The 19860-nt window shown below is 40.9% G+C and overlaps 1 protein-coding gene across 1 annotated transcript; it reads right to left on the bottom strand.

The window, feature by feature from the left end:
* Positions 1-1305: 1305 nt before the first annotated feature.
* IVNS1ABP (influenza virus NS1A binding protein) lies at positions 1306-19643 on the bottom strand. Its single transcript, XM_086463402.1, has 15 exons — positions 19486-19643; positions 12438-12679; positions 10990-11116; positions 10465-10634; positions 10300-10375; positions 9366-9539; positions 8841-8966; positions 7356-7463; positions 5125-5251; positions 4339-4563; positions 4058-4179; positions 3768-3894; positions 3550-3681; positions 3219-3392; positions 1306-2750 (listed from the first exon to the last, which is right to left on the bottom strand). The coding sequence occupies exons 3-15, from the start codon at positions 11098-11100 to the stop codon at positions 2497-2499; spliced, it is 1926 nt and encodes a 641-aa protein (XP_086319528.1). The 5' UTR covers positions 11101-11116; positions 12438-12679; positions 19486-19643; the 3' UTR covers positions 1306-2496.
* Between the last annotated feature and the right edge of the window lie 217 nt (positions 19644-19860).

Genomic DNA, 19860 nt, shown 5'->3' with positions numbered 1-19860 from the left:
CAGGTGACATCTCTATGTGAGTGTACTGCTTGTTGCTTTCCAAAACTGCTTTAAGTCCACGAAACCTTCTAAAAGCCATTTTCAGTGCTTCTGTGGCCTTTAAAGCTACCTCTTCCGTGTATGTATTTGTACAGAGATGAGATGACTGGCAAAGTTCTAAAGTGTTTATTTTGATATTAACTTTTGGGTGTATTTGTAAAATCTTTATTGTAAAAATATAATTTATTGTTACAGTAAATGAAAGTTAATTCTACATGGCAGTTTCTTTGAATAGCTTTATTTTCACTTTGCTTAATTACTGTGGATGCAAGTTTAATGCAGTTCTTGCCCCTGGACACTTGAAAGTCAGAAAGAAGTGGCTTGGTAGAGTTACTGTAGGAGCAAAATTGATTTTAAGGGCTATTTCCGTTCAAGTTGTTAGCCCACAGTTGCGGGCTAAGTATGTTATGCTCCAAGAAGCTTATGCTGGCACTTTGTATTGTAAATTGAGGAAGGTGGATCAAGTTAAGGACATGATGTCTGTCCATCTTAACTTGCAGCTACTGTTGATACACTCCAGGGGAAGACAGCAGGCACAGAGAAGACAACTACATTTTCTGTCAGACTCCCTGTTCAAATGCACTCAGTGTTACAGCTTGGACTAATCAACCACTTTCTTTGGTCTGATGTTTTTCCTTCTCCCAGGCAGAGGTACAGTAGGCTGCTTGTGCCCCACTTCAGCAGGACTGCCTTCTGTTATGGGAAATAGCCTGTGAAGAGATCTGTTACTGGTGTTGGGATCAGGCAGCTGTAATAAACTAAGAATGTGAGGGTAGCTGAAATTAGCGCCATCACTGGTGTGGCTTAATTTCCTCAGGTTACTTGATGGTGAGGACCAGAGCTGACCGAGCAGACAGAGTTCCTTACAATAGAATTGGGTGTTTCTTTTCACTGCCATGCTACACACTTTTCACATTCACTCAACCCCTTTCTTATCTCACCTCCAGAGCACCACACTTTAATTTGCACAGAGCTTTTAGTAAACTGACCTGAGAGTAGCCTGTAAGTAGGTAGCTCTCCTTAAGCTACCAGTGGTAGTGCTCTAAGAGGCAGGTGCTGTCTGCTGGCTACATGCTCTGTGACCTTTACACCCATTTCTGGAGGGTAACTCCCAAGGGCAGGCAGGGGGTGTATGTGGCACTCCACCCCTCTCCGCTTCAGTTAAACATCCTACCTTGTTTGCCTGGTAGCTACATACATTCAAAATTTTAATATTGCAAACTGTCTTGTGAAAGAAAAGGACACAAAGACACATCACAGCCATCCTGTGGTGCAAGGATTTCCCACAAGGTACCTTTAATGTGTTTGCATCAGCAGCAAGCAGTCAGTGCTAGTTTTGGCACCAGGAGTTAGTTAGATGTGCAGCACTACACATTAGACACCAAGTCATCCTAACCAACATTTATCCATATGAATAGAGAAAGTGAACTAAAACATAGTACTATGAGCACATACAAAATCAAGTTGTGTGTTCTATCACACTTTCAGCTTGTAATATTAGAAAAATAAACTTAAGACAGTTACTAATCAGATGAATACATTTTTGTTGCCAACGGGCAAGAGTTTAAAAACCACGAGAAAACCCCCACGCTGAAGTTGTTGTTTTACAAAGGTTAGCTCACCCATAGTAACAAAACTGCTGTACAGAAAGCACCCTCTGCATTTTTGTCAAAATACTTGGAGCCAAAATAATTTTCCTACCCTAGAAAGTCACAGCTATGTTATGTTCAGAAACTCCATTCAGCTCTAATGGATGTGTTGCAGACTAAGTTACACTACTGCGGCAGAGGCAAAAGCTCAGAAGCTCACCTACGGTGGTAAACCGGTTGTTCCACTCAGTCGCTATGAACTCCAAGGTTGTCTCTTTGCTTCCATAACCATTTATCTGCCATTTTCATCTCAACAGATAAAATACTCTGTTGAGTATATAAAAACTGTTATAAAAAGGCAATCATAAAAGATAAGGTATTGGCAGGCATGTCAGCTTTTTTTAATAAAAAAAATAGCCATTATATCTATTTAAATAAGGCTTCTTGTTACAGATTGTTCCAGTTACTGAAGGAAAACAAGGCCTGATGAAAAAAAATTATCCCCCATAACCTTTACACTTCCTGCCCCAAGAACACATCCTACAGGAAAAGTCATTTAATGTGCAAAGTGACAAAACAAACACTGGGGGAAGCTCCTGAAATGATATGCCCAGTCTAGTCTCTCTTGCATTATCTTCAAAAACCTTAAAAAAACCCTAAAACAAAGTTCTAAAATACACAAAAAAACCCTTCATCTTGATATTCTTTCCAAAACAAATATGTACAGCACATTAATATGCAATATGCAAAAGCTCTGTGTTGCTGTTGGCAACATCTCTGCCCTCCCCAACCCTATTCACATGTGTACCTCTACTAAAACACAATTACATCACTAAGCCTGTTAGTTTGAAAAGGGATTTTAATTCACTTAAAACTTGTAAATTTTTGTGTAGGGGCTCCATTCATTTGACTCTGGATTGTAGACTTCAACTGTGTTCAAGAATTCATTGCCATCAAACCCCCCAACTGCATAAATAGTGTTTGACACCGTGGTAATCCCGGCATTGCTCCTCGGAGTAGTCATGCTTCCCATCATCTTCCACTCATTCTTAGCAGGGTCGTACATCTCCACGCAGCTCACTGCATGAGAGCCATCAAAGCCACCACCAACAAAGAGCTTTCCTACCAAAAGGAAACAAAGTGAATGCTTCACTGCTAAGCACCAGCTGTGTCGCCAAACCCAGCCTCCTCTCTAGGGAGGCAAACTAAGGCAAAGGGAAGGAACTTGAGGTTTTCTGTCGGAAACCTTTGCCTTATTCACAGTCTGAAGTTACAGTATTGACCTGCTTTGAGGCTCTTGATCATAAGAGCTGACTAGGAATTATTGCAGAGTCCAGATTCAAACAGATGCAGCTCTTGAAGCTGCACAGTGATGTTTTCGTAAGAAAGAGGTGGGGGCAAATGCCCCAAAATAAGATTTTTTGATTTTTCTGGTTACAGTTCTTAACTGAAAATTGGAGGCATAGCCAGGTTCTTACTGTATTGTTTCCTCCCTGAAGAAGGAACACAGCTTTGTACTCTGCTCGCATTGGAGCTTAACATGAAAAACTCATCAAGCACAGGAAGCTGCTTATGCCTGTGGAAGCCTACCGTCATGAACGGCCACTCCAGCTCCTCGTCGAGCCACGTTCATGGGTGCAATCAGGGTCCAGGTGTTGTTCTCTGGATTGTAACGCTCCACACTATTCAGGCAGTTCCACGATTCTGCTCCTCCAATTATGTATAAATATCCACCCAGCTCACACACTGCAGACTGATGTCTCCCTGCAACCAAACGCCAGGAGTTACAGCCCAGCACCTAAGTCACACACCAACAGTATGCCACAGCAGCTGAAATACAAACAGCTTTTTTGTTTGGTTTTAAACCTGCAGTTTTGCAATCACCCTTTTCCCCCTCTCCCAAACTACACAGCAAACTTACGGATATTAAGGGGAGCACAGCTTGTCCAGGATTTTGTTATGGGATCAAACACATCACAGTTCTTAAGTCCCTTTTGGCCATAAGGATCTGAACCACCAACAATGTACAGTTTTCCATTCAGGGCACATACTCCTATTCATATAGGAAAGAATAAGTAAACAAGCTAATAAATGAATAAATTTTTAAAAAACCCAAACAATCACCTGCAGATGTGTTACCTGCATTGCAGCGATTGGTTCTCAGCTCCGGAACAGGAGTCCAGTCATCTATTTCTGGCTCATACATTTCTCCACAGCTCAAGTCATCCGAGTGACCGTTTGACCCACCCACAACATACAGCTGCCCCTAGATGGAAAAAAATAAATACCTGCTTCACATATAACAATTCAAATCATTAGCACTTTAGTAACTGTGTAACTACAGTTACGCAACTTCTGCTACTGTTTTGTAAAGTTTGTCCTACATTTACATAACGTCACATTTCATCTGATCTCCACCCACCACACACCATTAAAACTGCCATCTGGAACCGAGCTCTTGGTGTTCTCATCGGTGCAATGAAAGTCCAAGTGTCCTTTTGCGGATCGTAGCATTCCACTGTGCGCAAACACTCCTCTCTGTTATATCCACCTAAAAGCAAAAGGTCAGATGACACCACGTTTCCAAAGACCAACTGCTTTGATGCTGACGAACACCAGCTCTAACACAGTGCACAGAGTTAAGCAGCCACTGTGCCCTCCCGCTCGCAACCGAGCGGGTTGTTTAAAGAACTGTTACTCTCTCCTTTACCTGCTGCGATCAGCTTGCCGTTAAGTTCAGCCGTGCCCAGCCCAGACCGAGCATACTGCATTGGAGACATGGGCTTCTCTATGATATCACTTGGTTGAAGCTCAAAACTCAGGCTCTTCAGCAGCCGTGGTGTGCTTGTGGGAGAGCTCTGAGGGCTGTTACGGCCATGCAGGAATATCACGCACAGCACACCATCCAGAACAGCAAGACACAGGTAGGTGTTACCTGTCGCCAGGAGAAAAGGAGAGACGGCCAATATAATAAAATACTAAGTGAATTTAAGGGAATGCCGACTAGGCTCTTCTGATTATGCTTCTCCCCTTACAAGTGTGAAAACTTTATTGTTTCTGGTTACTGGATCCAAGTGTTAGCCTCGTTACTGAAAAATACGAGTTTTAGATTATTAACATTAGTGCTCAAAGGACATAAGGCTGCAATTTAAAGACGTGCTGGGAGAAAGGCTCCTCGCACACACACAGCAAATAGCTCTGTTAATTACTTAGAGACTGCCTATCTCCTTAGGACTTTCTGGCTAAATTATACACAGCATGGGATATGGGATGGCCCTGTTGATAAGGAATCAAGATGCAAGTGATCCCAGTTTGGCCCCAGTTACATTAGAAACATCCCACAAATTACTGGGCCAATTACTTGACTTGCATCATCAGTAAGAAAAAGCACTTCTGCATTGCTTACAGATGATGAAGGAAATCCCCAGGGAGTGGGAGGCAATAGGTACACGATACCATGTGCATCTTTTAGACAAACCCTGCCCCAGTTACTCACTTGAAGTTTTCTCTGAAGCAATGATTTTCCACTCGTGTTTAGGACTCTGAACAGTAGCATTTGGAGAAAGACTTCCAGAGGAGCTGCTACTAATCTGCTTGTGATCATTCTCACGTGGTGGCTTCTTCTGCAAAATCAAAAGGCAGCTACAGAAACCTAGCCAGAGACTATACCTCCTTCTACCTCTGCTTCTCTGAGCTAATACATAGCTATTCAAGAGAACACAGTCTACCACCTCTGCAGAGCATCATACACAGCACACCTACATTTTCAACAGAACATCCTGCCTACTCAGCAACAGTAGCCAAAAACCACCCTGCATCTTCTCTTGGTACTCATTTCACCCTGTGACTGCAGCTTTATACTGCTGGTGTCTGACTAGAAATCATTTCAAATTCCTCAAAAAGAGCATGCCTTACTAGCAGGATTTTCAAATGTAAGGAAAAACCTACCTCCACCCGGAGAGAATCTACAAACTGGAAGCCTCACTCGCAAGCTCTGCTTCTGGAACTTGAGTTAATTATATAATACTATTTGGAAGTGAATTATCTGTTCTCTTCATTCCCTGAAGACAAATTAATTTTGCCTCAGTTCCTCTCTGTGCTCCCATTAGCTGTTTCTTGGATTTTATTCCCTTGATATTTCCCACTAACAGGAGATTTCTGCTTTCTTTTCTTCAATTAGATTTATACTGTAGCTTACATTATTTTGCTTGATTAATAAAACCCCCCAAATTTCACATTTCAGATTACATTGCACAGTTGGCTGGGGAGCTGAGGCTTTTTCTGAATCATAAGAACCATATAAAATAATATTCTGTCTATTCTGTTGAGCAGCAAAGTTTATGACCACAGTACCAAGTTTGTGATGCTTGCACAATTCCCTGGAGTCTAATCTCTATGGAAACTGTCAAGATTTCTGAAATACATCATCTAACTCATAGCTAACCTTACACAGAGGAGTTTGATTGCTATACTCAGAAATCACTTCATTTCTAGAGAGCATTTTTGTTATTTCTGAATCTTCATCCAATTAAGAGCTTATTCTCTTATCCTTAAATTGCCTCGACAGTTACAGAAATTACAAACTTTTGTAATCCAAAAATTTAAAATTTACAGTTTTCCCAAGACTGTCATCTATGGGTTTTCTGGTGTTTCTTCTCTCAACTCTTTAGAATGTCTAAAGTTGGCAATTCCTATTATCAGAAAGGATTTAAATAAAGAAAAAGTTGAGAACTCATCCTGATTTCTGAAAATGAACTTTTTGAATGTTCACCTCTCAGCTTCTAAGTATTACAAAGAGTAGTATCCAAAGGTGGTGAAGTCTGTGAAGGCTTACTAAAAACAATTAAGAAAACTGGAAAATTAGCTGGCTTTTCATTTTTTCCTCTCTTTTCACTTCTAAAATCCACGTTCCAGAATGTTAAGTGTTTTACATAAACATTAGCTAAAAATTTCAAGAAGTATACTTTTGTATCAGCACATTCCACTGTTAAAGTTAAAATATTACAATATATTTGCTTCTAACTCAGCGAATTTCAATCTTAATTTGTATAAAGCAATCGATAATTTACATCTATTAGCCCTTTTTTATTCTTTGTTTCTTAAAAAGCCACTGTGCTAAGCCATCCGTTTTTCAGGAGTTGAGAATGATTGTATCTGGCTAGAACTAAAAAAAAAAATAAAAAATCTCAAGAAGCACAAGACTGATCTGTACACAGTCAAAGCATCAGCTCTCTCTAGATCAGGAGTTATCTACTGCTGCTTTTTAAAATCTCTCTTGCACATTACCAGTGCAGCTGAACAAAAGAAAAGGACACTGAGAGCTGAAGGATTAGAACTTATGTCTGGAATCTCTTTCTGTGCCAAAATTTAACAGATGTATTCTCCACTGCAAGCCAAGCAGTCCGTGATTCTTTGCAGTCTCTTGAGTATCTCTACAAAGCTACAGCTGACTTGCTACAGCTGACTGCTTTTCTACCTCTTCTTTCTTCTACAGCCCAAGATTTAAGTCAAACCTAAAGCACTCTGTTTTGCAAAGGCTTAGAGTCAGTGTGGCCAAAACCAAGAAGCAGAGGCTAAATCATCACCTCCAGCAGCTTTGAGAAAGATACTGTCTCGTCACCTCTTTCTCCATTAAAGCTTTCTCTGCTAACAGTACACAAGACTTCAGGTGTGCTGTAGACTGCTCCAGTCTATCTGGGGTTACCTGAGACTGTCTGCAATTTGTACCTGCACAAACTGAATGTGGTCATCATCACTGCCATACACCTCAGCCTGTCCATCTAGCAGATTTCCATCAAGCAGCTTGTGATCAGCTGAGTAGTACAGCGTTTGAACCTGCAAAAACAACAACAGAATACCCATGTGGCTACTGTCTCCATTGCTACTTAGCTACAGGCAGATTACAAAAGGCAGTCGCCAGCATACTTCTCGTCATCTCATCTCAATCTAGCAGAATGACAAAACTAAAAGGAAGCAGATGTCATGGTGGCAATCTTCAAACACGGGATGAAGGTTCCTTACTTTCTCAGCTTGAAAGAAATCTTCGTTTTCCAAGGACTTCTACTGTTTTTCCAGCACAGAAACATTAGACAGGCAAGAGGCATATTAATTTGCAGAATTACACAAATTCACAATCTCATGCAAGCATTTTCGTTATCCCCGCAAACAAGTTTTCTGCTTTGAAAAATACACATATTTATCTTGACCAAAAGAAGTTAAGAGAAGCCAACAGTGGACTCCAAAAGAAAGGTATGGGAATAAGGGAAGACAACACAAATTTAAGTTCTGGAGGAAACTGTTGTCCACATCTAAACATCAGATGCAACTGTTTCAATGAAATGCATCTGAATTTCAACATGATCAAAGCTTTTAAAATGAGTTTTTTCCAAGAGGAAATACACACTTGAGAATATATGACAGCATCAACAGGTATTTTTGCCTATACAAGTGTTTCCGAAGATCTATCGTTCTTGTAATAACAAACTTGGAAAATTTTGATGTTTCATGGGTTTTTGTAAAGTCCATTTTCTCCAGCCAATTAAAAATTTAGACTCCCCACTAATTTTTCCATTAAACACTGCCCAGGCTACATCCAGTATTAGTATTCATGAGTAAAGCCATTTAATAACACACAACTTTCAAAATAATGTATCCTGTAAAGGAGTAAGTAAACACCATTAAATCATCATCATCGTTCTCTGCCCACAGCGGATTTTCTTAGGAGAACTGGGGCAGGACTGCTGCTTCTGTACGTGTCAATACACTTGAGGTTTCTTCTTGGTTCTTCAGCCTTGGTATCCTAGTTTTGTTAATAAACCTATGGGGAGATAAACCAACGGGGAGGAACAACCATTAGAAGCTTTTACCTACTTTGCATTTACAAGCAAAACCTGCAAAGGAAAACATCAAGAATCTATGGCAAGTTTCCGTACCACCTCCCCAATTCTACAGCAAGTTACACGCCACTTTGAGGTTACTATACAGCACATACTGAGCAAAAAAAGGAAAGCGGAAGACCAGACTGAACAGTTCATTCAGCTCACCTGAACACCCCCCCAGTTTCTCAGCTTAGGGGTACCTACAGTAAAATTTAAATTCTTTAGGGTCACAGTTAAAAAAGTGAAAAATAAAAAAAATTAAAAGAAAAATGGGATCATCCTTCATATTGACTTCTTTTTTTAAATGTTTAATCCCATTTTCTTAAAGACTAACCTCTTCCATTAGATCTTCCAGGCTGTCTCCATTCTCCCAGATGCTGCGCTGTACCCAGTTGATTACCTTTGTGTACAATTTGCCATTGCTGGGTAGGCCAACATTGTCTTCCAGCATTACTTCAAGCTTGAATTAGAAGAGAAAAGGATGATTTACTCTACAGGTATTAGCCTTGTGTTGGTAGCATACTGTACTTTACGTAGTGAGCATTACTCTCACTTTACCACAGAGCCAGAAGATGCCACCTATGAGGAGCTTTCAGCCTATGCCACTGAAATTAGGAAGCACATTCAGAACTGTACCCAACTGTACAACTGCAGTTATCTTTTACGCTTAGAAAGGATGAGAGTATGTATTCACTACAGTAAGGTTCACAGTAGTATGAATATTATACAGATCTAGAATTTTCACATCATTGGTAAGAATCCAAGTTTTCCTACTCCCAAATAGGAAGTCGTAATAGTTGCTCCTTGGGTTGCTTTTTGAAATCATATACCAGAAGGAAGTCCACAAACTTAAGCTAACCTTTAACCGTGGAAGTTTGAGAAATTCTTCCTGTTCTGAAATTTGTAAAAGATGTTCCTGAATGTAGCTATCGATCTTGTTCAACAAACGTGAGTCTCCCATACAACTTGCAAAGTTTCGGTAAGAGATGCAACTCTGAACATCCATCTTGGACAGCAAATAGTCACCACAAACCTTTTAAGAAAAAAGGCTGCATCTTAGTTTACAAGTAGACAAGATCTTTATATGTTTATATTATCCCTCCCAACATAGAAAACAGCAACAGCTGTTTTCTAACTGCAGAATAGTGACTGACTGTCTGTTGTCATCCCCCCCACGCTAGAGCTGTAAACAAAATGTTGCCTTCCATAGGAATATGCATATATTAAGTCACACACATTTGAAAGCTACTCACATATACATTGACCCCATGCTTTCCTATTGAATGCCTATTCAAAACTGCTTATCTGCAGTCAGGTGATTATAAAGAACCCTAATACCCTTGTCAAAGGTATCCCCAATTGTGGCAAGAGAAGTATTTCTAAAATCAAGTGCTACCAAACTTACATTCAGGAGTGTGTGGATTTTTCTTTTTTCCACATACCACTGCCACAGATTTACAGGTTTAATTGTGCCCCCCCAACACAACCAAGCACACCACTGCTTCCATGCATCTGAAGGTAAGTAAATAGCTCTGATTCAGAAGCTGTTTTGCTTATGTGGGTGCACAAATACAAAAAACTTCAGAGAACCCTTCAGTACAAAGATAACCAAGTGGAAGCAATACGTATTGATGTCACTCAAATCAATACAATGCTAACGATCACCTAAAGAAGCTTATCTGCTGGGCAGTTTTTCCACAGAATCATGATTTTTTGTCTCATTAACACCAAAAAGCATAATGCTATCAGCCTGAGAAAGCAGAATGGACTTCCAGAAGAGCTGAGAACTGTACCTGCTTAACTCTCTCCATCTTCAATTTCTTTGCTGCAGAGTATACATCTTTCACCAGTTCTTTATCAGCTTTTAACCTATTAAAGACAGACATTTATCTTTATTATTTTGATTTTCTTTTTTAATTAAAGTCTACTTTTCTCTAGTTTCCATGAAAGATACTTACTGAGCAGTATAGGCATAATTCAACAGAACTTCAACAGCCTCTGGATTGAGATCATCAAATTTAACATGGGAAATTCCATGAGAATCACTATCACTATTAAAGATTTCAAACAGGTAGGGACTGCAGCAAGCTAACACGGCTCGGTGCGCCAACATCTCGTGTCCACATACCTTTATTTAAAACACAAATAAGAAATCCATATGCTGGTAAGAATTTTTTTTAAAGTACATTTGTATTACAATAGTATAAAGACCTATCCAAGTGAATGTCGTAGTTCAAATTAACAAATCAATTTTCAAATCTATAGTCTCCGATTTATGTCAGCTGAAAAAAAAAAGTTACCATCACTTCTCTCAAAGTATATCTGTTGTGGTTTTTTTGGATGGTTGTTTTTTTGTGTGTATGCATTTTTCAGAAAAATCAGATTCCAAACTCTAATGCCTCACAATCAATGAGGCACAAAGCATTACACAGTGTAAAAAATCCACCGCATTCAACCATCCTACTCGGACAGAAAAAAGGTACCTGCAGACGGACATCACAGAACTGACCACTTTTACGTAAGGCATTTAGTTTGGCAACAGATGACTCGATGAAGTTTTCATCTTCAAACATCAAATATCCATTAGGAATCATTTTGGTGTTGGTCTGGCTGAAAACAGAAACATATAAACTTTAGAGATACAACATTTTGCTTCAGTATATAAGTACTATTAACACGTTGTTTGCAAGTAAACATCCATAGGGAATTTAAAAAAATCCGTCTCAAAAAAAGGCCCAGAAGACCACTACGGCTGATGAGTACATGCTGACAACAATCCTTCAGATCGACTGGATTAATGATTTTCAGAGATTAAGGCCACAACTTTTAATTTATCCCCATCATTTCAACAGGCACCAACTCCACAACTACATGCTGAACCTGTGCTCGCTTTGTGGCGGCAAGTTGGAAACCACTGGATTACACAAGAAGCTTTATTCCCCTCTATAAAGATTTGGTTTGGTAGATTCATCTTTGCTCACTGCATGAAATCTGTTACACCGGTCAGCTTCATTTTTTGCACAGACCCAAAAGCCTGCTACATTGAAAAATAAGAACTAAGAATTTAAAGTAACTAGTAAAGTAAAACAGCTCCAGAAATACTTTTTTGTTTAATTTTGAGTAATGTCTCAAATATTTCAGAGCAGCTAGAAGTCACGGAAGAACATTAGCATCGATAAAACATACAGAATTAAATACATTTGAACAACAACCATGTATTTTATGTCATCATGAAGTTAAAATAACTTCACCTGAAGATATACAAACATAGCACCCCAGGCAAATTGGACTAAGACTGGAAAAAAAATTTAGGAAACTAACTTTTGAATTTGGAAGCTATTTTATAGCTCATCTAATTGATTTTTTTTTTTTTTTTTTTTTGCTAAACACTTTTAGGAAAAGTCTGCTTCCCAAACAGAAAGCTAATTAAGAATACTAAAATATGACCCTGAGGTGACCTAACGAATTTGAAGTAATAGTTTAAAAAAAATAATCAAATTTGTAAGTTTGAGCTGCTAACATTTGAAAAGTATACCTTCCTCGACAATTTCAGAGAAAATAACATGTGGGATACTACTAATGTTACCAGCAACAATTCATATTTCCATCTGAAGTTTAAGAAAATTCTGAAGATCAGACTAAACAAGAAAACCATGAAAAGAGAAAAAGTGGACAGAAAAATTCAATAATAAAATCAGCAAGCCACACATAAAATACTTCTAGTGTTAATTTGTTTATTTTAAATTCACTTACTACTGAAAGCATTTGACCCTGAACTGGCAACAATATTCTCACTTACAAAGATTATTATCCATTTGTATACACTTTCATTTGTTGTGTTTTATTAAAAAAAGGACAGCAAAGTTTTAAAGCTGCAGAATTTCAGCAAGAGTATTAACTATTGTATACACAGCTAAGAATATCAACTTACCTAGTGGATATCTTACTGTAAATTTTTAACTGGGAGATCTTAAAATAATCCAATGGTATCACTGTGTTAAAACAGAGCACTCCAGTTTCAGTGTCTTCTGACAGGGAAGATGTTTGTTGAAACGCAAACGTGTCTTTGCAGCTGAAATATGGATTCCAAAACTATCAGGCTTGAAGATGATGTAATAAAGTCCTTAAGAGCTATAGACATGAATTTCTTCTGTGATAATCATGCATCATAATCTGCAATAAAGGGGAAGTTATCAAGTAAGGACAACAGATAGCACCATCATGTATTTCAGACGAAACTTTAACAGGGTCTTAAAGCAGAAGTTCCTGACCCAAACAAACAAGCTTTTCTTAGCAAAAAGAAAGCCTGAAAAACTCCCTATTAACACTAATTTTCATGCCTAACAAAAAGTCAACCACATCAGTTTTTATACCCACAGAGACAAGAAAGTGGCTGAATTAGTGCTTAGAGAAAAAGTTACAACAGCTGAGTCTCATTTGTAGACAATTCCTCACCAACTCTAACCTTCAGCACTTTGTATATCTAGATGTTTATTGCTTGCTCATACAAGTAGGTAACGCTTAAGTAACACAACAAAAATGACTAAATTTTAAAGAAGAACCACTCCAGATGCTTCCTACCTTTTGCTTTTCCTGTACTCTTCTACTTATACCCTTCTTCTACTGAATGCCTAAAATGGACTGAAGATGGATTCAGGACATGTTTGAAATGACTAGGCATGTCTTCAGTCTCTGCTACTTCCAAAAAAAATCAAAGTCAGAAATTGCTCTTTCAATAGCTTTCTTTGATAAAAAGTCTCTTTGCTATCCTGCAAACAGAATCTGTGATGTTCTGGTCAAGTTCTGCACTGGCTCTGCAGACTGGGGTAGCTTCGTTGGGATTCAGCATGTGGATGGGCTGTTTATGCTGGACTTTTATGGGGAGGGGAGAAGAGGAGGAGGAGCAGCAGCGGGGAGGGAAAAAGCAACAAACACCCACGCTGGAACTTTCCATGACCCTGATGCCACCTCAGGAAAACATCGATCACTTCATCCACTTGAGTTCCCCGCTGCAGTTCCAAAACTATATTTGTATCTACAGATTAAAGGCCACATTGGGAATCTGGTTTCCTAAAAATAGGTGCAGCTCATTTCTCCTTGTTAAAAATTAAGTCATCTATGTTGTAGGCAAGAGAGGCCCACAACCCTATTGCCTGGCCAGCGCTTACACACAGGATCATTTTGGCAGGAACTGTACCTCCCCTGGCCTCTAAGTAGATCAGCAGCTCAAGAGCAAGGCTGATTCTCAAGAGCGGCAGGGGGCATTATCCCACAACATACCAGCTCCACAGGAAAACTGCTTCAATCCGTAACAACTTCTGGAAACCCCCAAGACAGAATATTTCAGCCAGCAGACAACCGAGTAGAAAGAATTAATGTTAATTAAGTCTGGCTGCTAGAACAGACACAACCACATCCATTTAAAGAAGGAAATAACTGCTCCAGAGCAGCAGTGGCATCTGTCTGTAACATAGTACCCCCGAACGCAGGGAGAACTACAACTTTCTACAATGTATTTTAATGTCAGCACACTTTGCCAGGAAAAAACCTCGAAGATTAGATGTATGTTCCTTTTATAATCCTACAGGCAAGTTATGAAACCGAAACCAAGCTCTATTTACCAAATATTATTGCATTGGGAAGTCAACACTTGTCTTGTTGGTACATCTGGTATAACCATTTCAGTTTCTAAAGCAATCAAAATATTTCACTTCTCAGAAACAGAAGCAGTCTGAGGTCCACACTTTCCCCAAAGATTGGCCTCAGCTGAAATATTCTGTTGCTCAAAGATGCAGAGGTATTATTCCAACACAAATTGCACTGAATTAGCTTACACAGAAAGTTATAAGAATCTATTAGACGTTATGGTTCACCAAGACTATCCACGAACGTACAAGAGAATTATCACCAAGAGACCTCTGACTTTAACATTTCAGATGTTAAATCTTCCATTTCTGTCATAGGAATTATCCAGACATGATGGCCAGACTTACCTGGCCAAATGCAAACTATAGGAGGCACCTAAAAAGGAAACTCAAGGGGGTCAAGCTTGGAGTTGCAGGAGTTGCAATGGGTGGTCAGTTCAGCATCAGACCATTTTGGTGAAAAGGCTTGGACCAACCCAGTCACCAGCTGCTTGATTCTGAGCAGAAAGCGACACATCACATATCAGATTATACATTTTGCTCACAGTTGTTTTAAACCAGCTTTTTCTCAACTGCCAGATGTCTCAAAGAAGTTCTGTTGTTAACTGAGTAGAGGTCTGTAATTATCAAAGCAAATTAAACCTATAATTGCTACCACATTTCAAACAGGCTACTGGTCTGCTCTCGCATCACATTATGCATTCCCCCATCCAATATTCATTGGGATTACTGTTAATTACCAGTACTGAGGCTTTGGGGAGATCTCAAGTTACACGTCAATTATTCAAACAATTTCAACTAAAGTCCAGAATCATCCTCACTCAGTTTACATCTCTGGGCATGTTTTGGCATGTTCTGCTGTAACGGAAGAACTTTACTTCAAGTGCAGTGTTTTAACTTTGCTTGATGTACTTGCTTACGACCTTCAAGACCTATAAAGGATATCCAAAGTAATTCTGGACTGAATGGAAGATTTGTCTTGTAAAGTCCTCCTTTGTGCATGAAGGCAAACTCACACATTTTTCATTTAATGAACTGTCCAATCTGAATATTTAGAAATTTCGATGTCTTAATTATTGCCACAAAGTTTCAATACTGTTGCGTTAGAACCATGGCTAATATTAGTAGTCAAAACGGCAGTAAATAGCACAAGCATATGCATTACTTTCTGCCTTCTTTTTGGTTTGGTACACTACTGCTAGAACAAAAGCTAATCAATCAGCCAAAATTCAACTAAAAGCCAGGAACGATGAATTTTCTGCATTAAAGATTATAAACAGGTACTGCAAACAAATTTCTTTCTTAACTTATTTTAAGCATCCAAATAGCTTTGTAATTACCTTCCCCCCTGCCCCTCTTGCTTCTACTCCCTTCTAGCTCACCACATCAAGAGCTGTCAGTGGCTTTTTTGGTAATCTTCCAGTATTTTGAATTTTTAAAACCAAGCATGATGTTCACAGAGGACTGTCAGCCAGGTAAAGTATGAAGTCTGATGCCTCTGAAATGATCACTTTTCAAGCTCCATCAAAATGCAATTATTCAAATATGTTAAAGCTACAGAATTAGCATTCCAGAATGGGAACAATACATTCCATTTGAGAGCAGGCCTATTTACTCCACTTATTTTTAAACCAAAGCAAAATACAAGAGTGATATATAAACTCTGGATTTCTGTTCTAGTTTTAACATCAAAAACTGATAACTAGTGTTGAGCCCAGAGGCACCACCTTTGATCAAGAGTGGATCATTCTACGTGTACTACTGCAGAGGACTGAGACAGGTCAGAAGCCATAAAGCATTCACATGGCATGTTTCAATGGCATGGCTGCACCCAAGTAGAGGAATGCCAGCACTCAAATGTCCATCCAGTTGCTCTAGTTAAACATAACTGTGTTCTAATAATTGTGTTTCCTAAACACTTACTGTTATACACAGACTGAGATTTTAGTTTGCTGAATATATGTACCACTGGACCATGAACGAGTCATGGCTCATAATACACTCAGAGATAAATTCACTGCATGTAACTGGCTTCCAGAAGAGAAATTTCCCCCCTGTAACTCATCTTTCCATTTCACTGTATATATGTTTAAAGGACAACTCTTCTTAAATACACCAAGTAACAATGATACTAAGTCACCCTTCACTATGCTATCCTCTTATACGATTCTTGCAAATACACGTACTACTGAAATACGATTAGCTCAGTTACAAGAGCAAATAAATGTCATAATTAATACACTTTAAATTGTTAATTTTGTTTAAAATGTAGGATCTGTTCAACCCAAATCTTTTTCCAAACAGTTGTTCACTGCAGAAAACATTCTACCATTTAAAAAACCTGCTGCAATTCAATACTGTTGAATTTCTCTGAGATCTAAAAAACATTACTGTGCCCTAGGACTCTCCACTGCTGAGCCACTTTCAGGGGCTGTAGGAGCTGTGGTCTCAGGTGTGGTACCAAGACAATAGGTCCCAGAGCCACCTACTGAGGCAAAAGTCACCTTGTCCACCTACCAACACAAGTAATATTTATTTTTCCTCCTATCTGAGAACTCTCACCTTTAGTATAGTCCATTGGTAATTTCCATGTGCAGTATTTCAATAAAAAACTACATAAAGCCCTTGCTTTGTGCCAATTTTGCACAAACGTTTTTGTCAGATTAAGGTACTACCTCTTCAATTCACAAGTAAAACATTAATTTGTGAGAGACACTTTTTAATCTCTTGATTAAAAGTCAATACTTGTTGGTATAATGATGGACACTTGATTGACACCTGTTGGTACAGTGAAACAAAACTGGAATTTAGCACCACAGTTGATGCTTTTTAGTTGCTTTAGGCTTTTCGGCTTTTCACAGCCAGTTCAGAAGATATGTAGGTCACACCTACAACTACTCATAGTCCATTACTTTCAGAAGACACAACCAGATGTCCTCAAAAATTTTCTTTCACACATTAGCATTAATTTATGGTAAAAACACATGATCTATTCACATCTGAGTTTGCATTTGGGCAAAACATCACGGACCAAGACATAAACCAACTTATTTTACACCACTAAACAGGCTCAACTTGTTTATACCAGTGATTTAAAATAACATTCACAGGATTTATATTGATTTTATTTTGCATATTCATGTTTCAGTTGCTTTCCACTAAAGGTTTAGTTTCATTGATAACTACAACTTGCAAACAAAATCATTCTATTTCACTGTAAATCAACCTCTGTTGTGCTCCCACCCCAACAGTGAGAAGGGAGGGAGAGAGTATTTGTTATCACTGGTTAAGAATTGAAGGGGAAGGAAAAAGTACTATGGACATTTTCCAAAGTCTTTTACACATAGTCCAAGAAGATGTAATACTTGGACTGTCCTCGACAGACAGCAAGCCTAGAGAGCTCTTTCAAACACATACTTATATATGTAGACTTAAAAAATTTATGAAAAGCAGGTTTTATGCTTGAATGTTACTGCTCTTTCAACCACAACTCTCAGCTGTAGCACACCAGCTGCCCATTTAGTACTGCTTCCAGTGCTATACCCCCATGCTTTTGATATACTGTTTCACCGAGCGGTCATTGCATTCCCTCTCCAGACTGCGTTTCCTCTTCTTTTCCACGTGATACTCTTTGTTGTTGTTGTCATAGTCTTTATCTACACCTCTTTTTCTACTTTCTGCCTCACATGCAGTCCCTTAAAAATCTGAGTTCTTCCCCCCCCCCCCCCCCCCCCCCCCCCATGGGTTTCTTTTTTCTACTAACGCCTCCCACAGTTCTTCAAACATAAGCCACATAATCAGCAAACTGGTGGTTTTGTTTGTGTGTAACTGTCTCCCACCCCCCATTCTGGGCATTTTTGCCTTTCTTACTCTCCTGCTCCTTAAGAATTCAAGCTGAGGAAAATAAAGTCAGACCTATTCACAGTAGCCAAAGTACCATTTCCTAACTGGAAAGTATTCCCTGACTGTTGCATCCTGTGCTCCAGGAGTTAGGCTTGTGGCTACAAAATCCGCTTTCTAAAATTAAACCAATCTCATCACTGAAGCACCACATCCTGCTTGGTTTCTTATTTTGTAAATCCCTGACAGAAGAGTATAAACGTGGTGCCTACACACCCATCACTGGAAACAAAAAACCCCTCCCCTTCACAAACCACGACAAATAAGGGGAGTGACATGATACTGAATTTCCACTAGTCTATCACTGCTCAATATTGCTATCCTTCTCCCTAGTAACTAACTCTGGCACCTCACCTCTCACTTTTTTTCCACCCTGCATGAAATTGTAACCAATTCAGAATTTATGTCTATAGGAATCCTGGGTGAAGGAACAGGGAAGCTGCCAATGAAAAGATATTTTCTACTTTGAAGCATCACTGAAAAACTCTAAAAAGCTGCTAGAAATTTGTTCATACAGGCAGAACATACCGTACTTGTCTTTTCCCCCCACCCCCGCCCCCCTCAAAAGCCCTTCTCATCCATTCATACTCATCACCTTTCTCCAGAAGCACTAATGTGGACTGACAAAACCTGTTTTCATTATATTATCTCCTGTTTCCTAGAACTGGAATAGATGACAGGGAGGGTCATGATACTGGCAACCAGCTGTCAACACATGTTCTTCAGCCGAAACGGCTATTTTCTTCAAAGTGCAGGATTTCAGCGATTCTATTTTTCCCCCGCTTACCATAAAGCGTTTAAGAAAGGTGCCACTACGCGATTGCCAGCGTGGTGCTTGGAAGGGCGCGCAGGCAACGCCTGACCTTGGAACAATACCTACCCGTGTCGGGAACATCTGATTTTCCGGGCTGGGGGTACCCGACATTCCCACCAGCCGCTGGTGCCCGTGCGGGGCCCCGGCAGCGCTGCCGCCTCCCTCGTCCCCAGCCGCGGCAACCCCCCGCGGGACGAGGGCCGGCAGCCGTGAGGGAATCGACCTCAGGCCACCCAGGCCATTTACACAACTTCGCCTCGATGAGCACCGCAACTTCGCGATTTGGTCAGCCTTTGAGAAACGGCCTCCAAATAAGCAACGAAAAGCCGCAGAGCCAGAGGAGCTCCTGTTCCTCCAGCCGAGGGCGCGGGGAGGGCACGGTGCGACGGGCCCGGCCGCCACCGCGGGGCCCGCTCCGCCCGCAGCCCCGGGCCGCCGCCGCCGCCACCCCCCGCGCCAGCGCCGAGCGGGTAACAAAGAGCAGCGGGGCCGCCGCCCCCGGCCTCATGGTCGCTGGCCGTCCCCTCATGCCGCCGCCCTTCCCCTCGCTGCCGGCGCGGGCCGCGTCTGGGCCGGCCGCTCGGGACGTCCCGCTGGGGCCCGCCGCCGCCCCGCCGTACCTGGTGCCTCTCAGCGCAGACGACGCTGTTCATATTGGGAGCCTCCAGGCTGAGGGGCAAGTCGACGAGAAGACGCAGCCCCACCACGCCGGGAAGAGGGAGCGGAGGGAGCGGAGGGCGCAGGGAGAGCGAGGCGAGGTGGCGATGCTGAGGGAGGAGGGGGGCGGCAGGAGCGAAAGGGAGCGGAGCGCGGGCACGGCGCCGACGGACCGGCCGCAGGAGCAGAAGGAGCCCACACCGCCTGCGCGGGCGCGGCACTGCGCCCCGTAACCCTCCGCCTCCGGCGGGGCGGGCGGGAGGCGGTACCGAGGCCGCGGCATCGCTCCGCCGAGAAACAAGTCCGGCCGCGCCCCTCCCTCCGGGCGCGCCCCGAAG

Source organism: Leptosomus discolor, chromosome 3 (genome assembly GCF_034619465.1).
Source record: "Leptosomus discolor isolate bLepDis1 chromosome 3, bLepDis1.hap2, whole genome shotgun sequence".
In the NCBI taxonomy this organism is placed as follows: domain Eukaryota; kingdom Metazoa; phylum Chordata; class Aves; order Leptosomiformes; family Leptosomidae; genus Leptosomus; species Leptosomus discolor.
This window is presented reverse-complemented; position numbering and strand designations above follow the sequence as displayed.

Excerpts from the sequence above, each read along its gene's own strand:
- IVNS1ABP (XM_086463402.1), bottom strand. The coding sequence starts at position 11,100 with ATGATTCCTAATGGATATTTGATGTTTGAAGATGAAAACTTCATCGAG. Across the intron at positions 8,967-9,365 it reads TCAAACTTCCACGGTTAAAG|CTTGAAGTAATGCTGGAAGA; the intron begins GTTAGCTTAAGT and ends TTCTAATTCAAG. Across the intron at positions 2,751-3,218 it reads TGGAGTGGCCGTTCATGACG|GAAAGCTCTTTGTTGGTGGT; the intron begins GTAGGCTTCCAC and ends TCCTTTTGGTAG.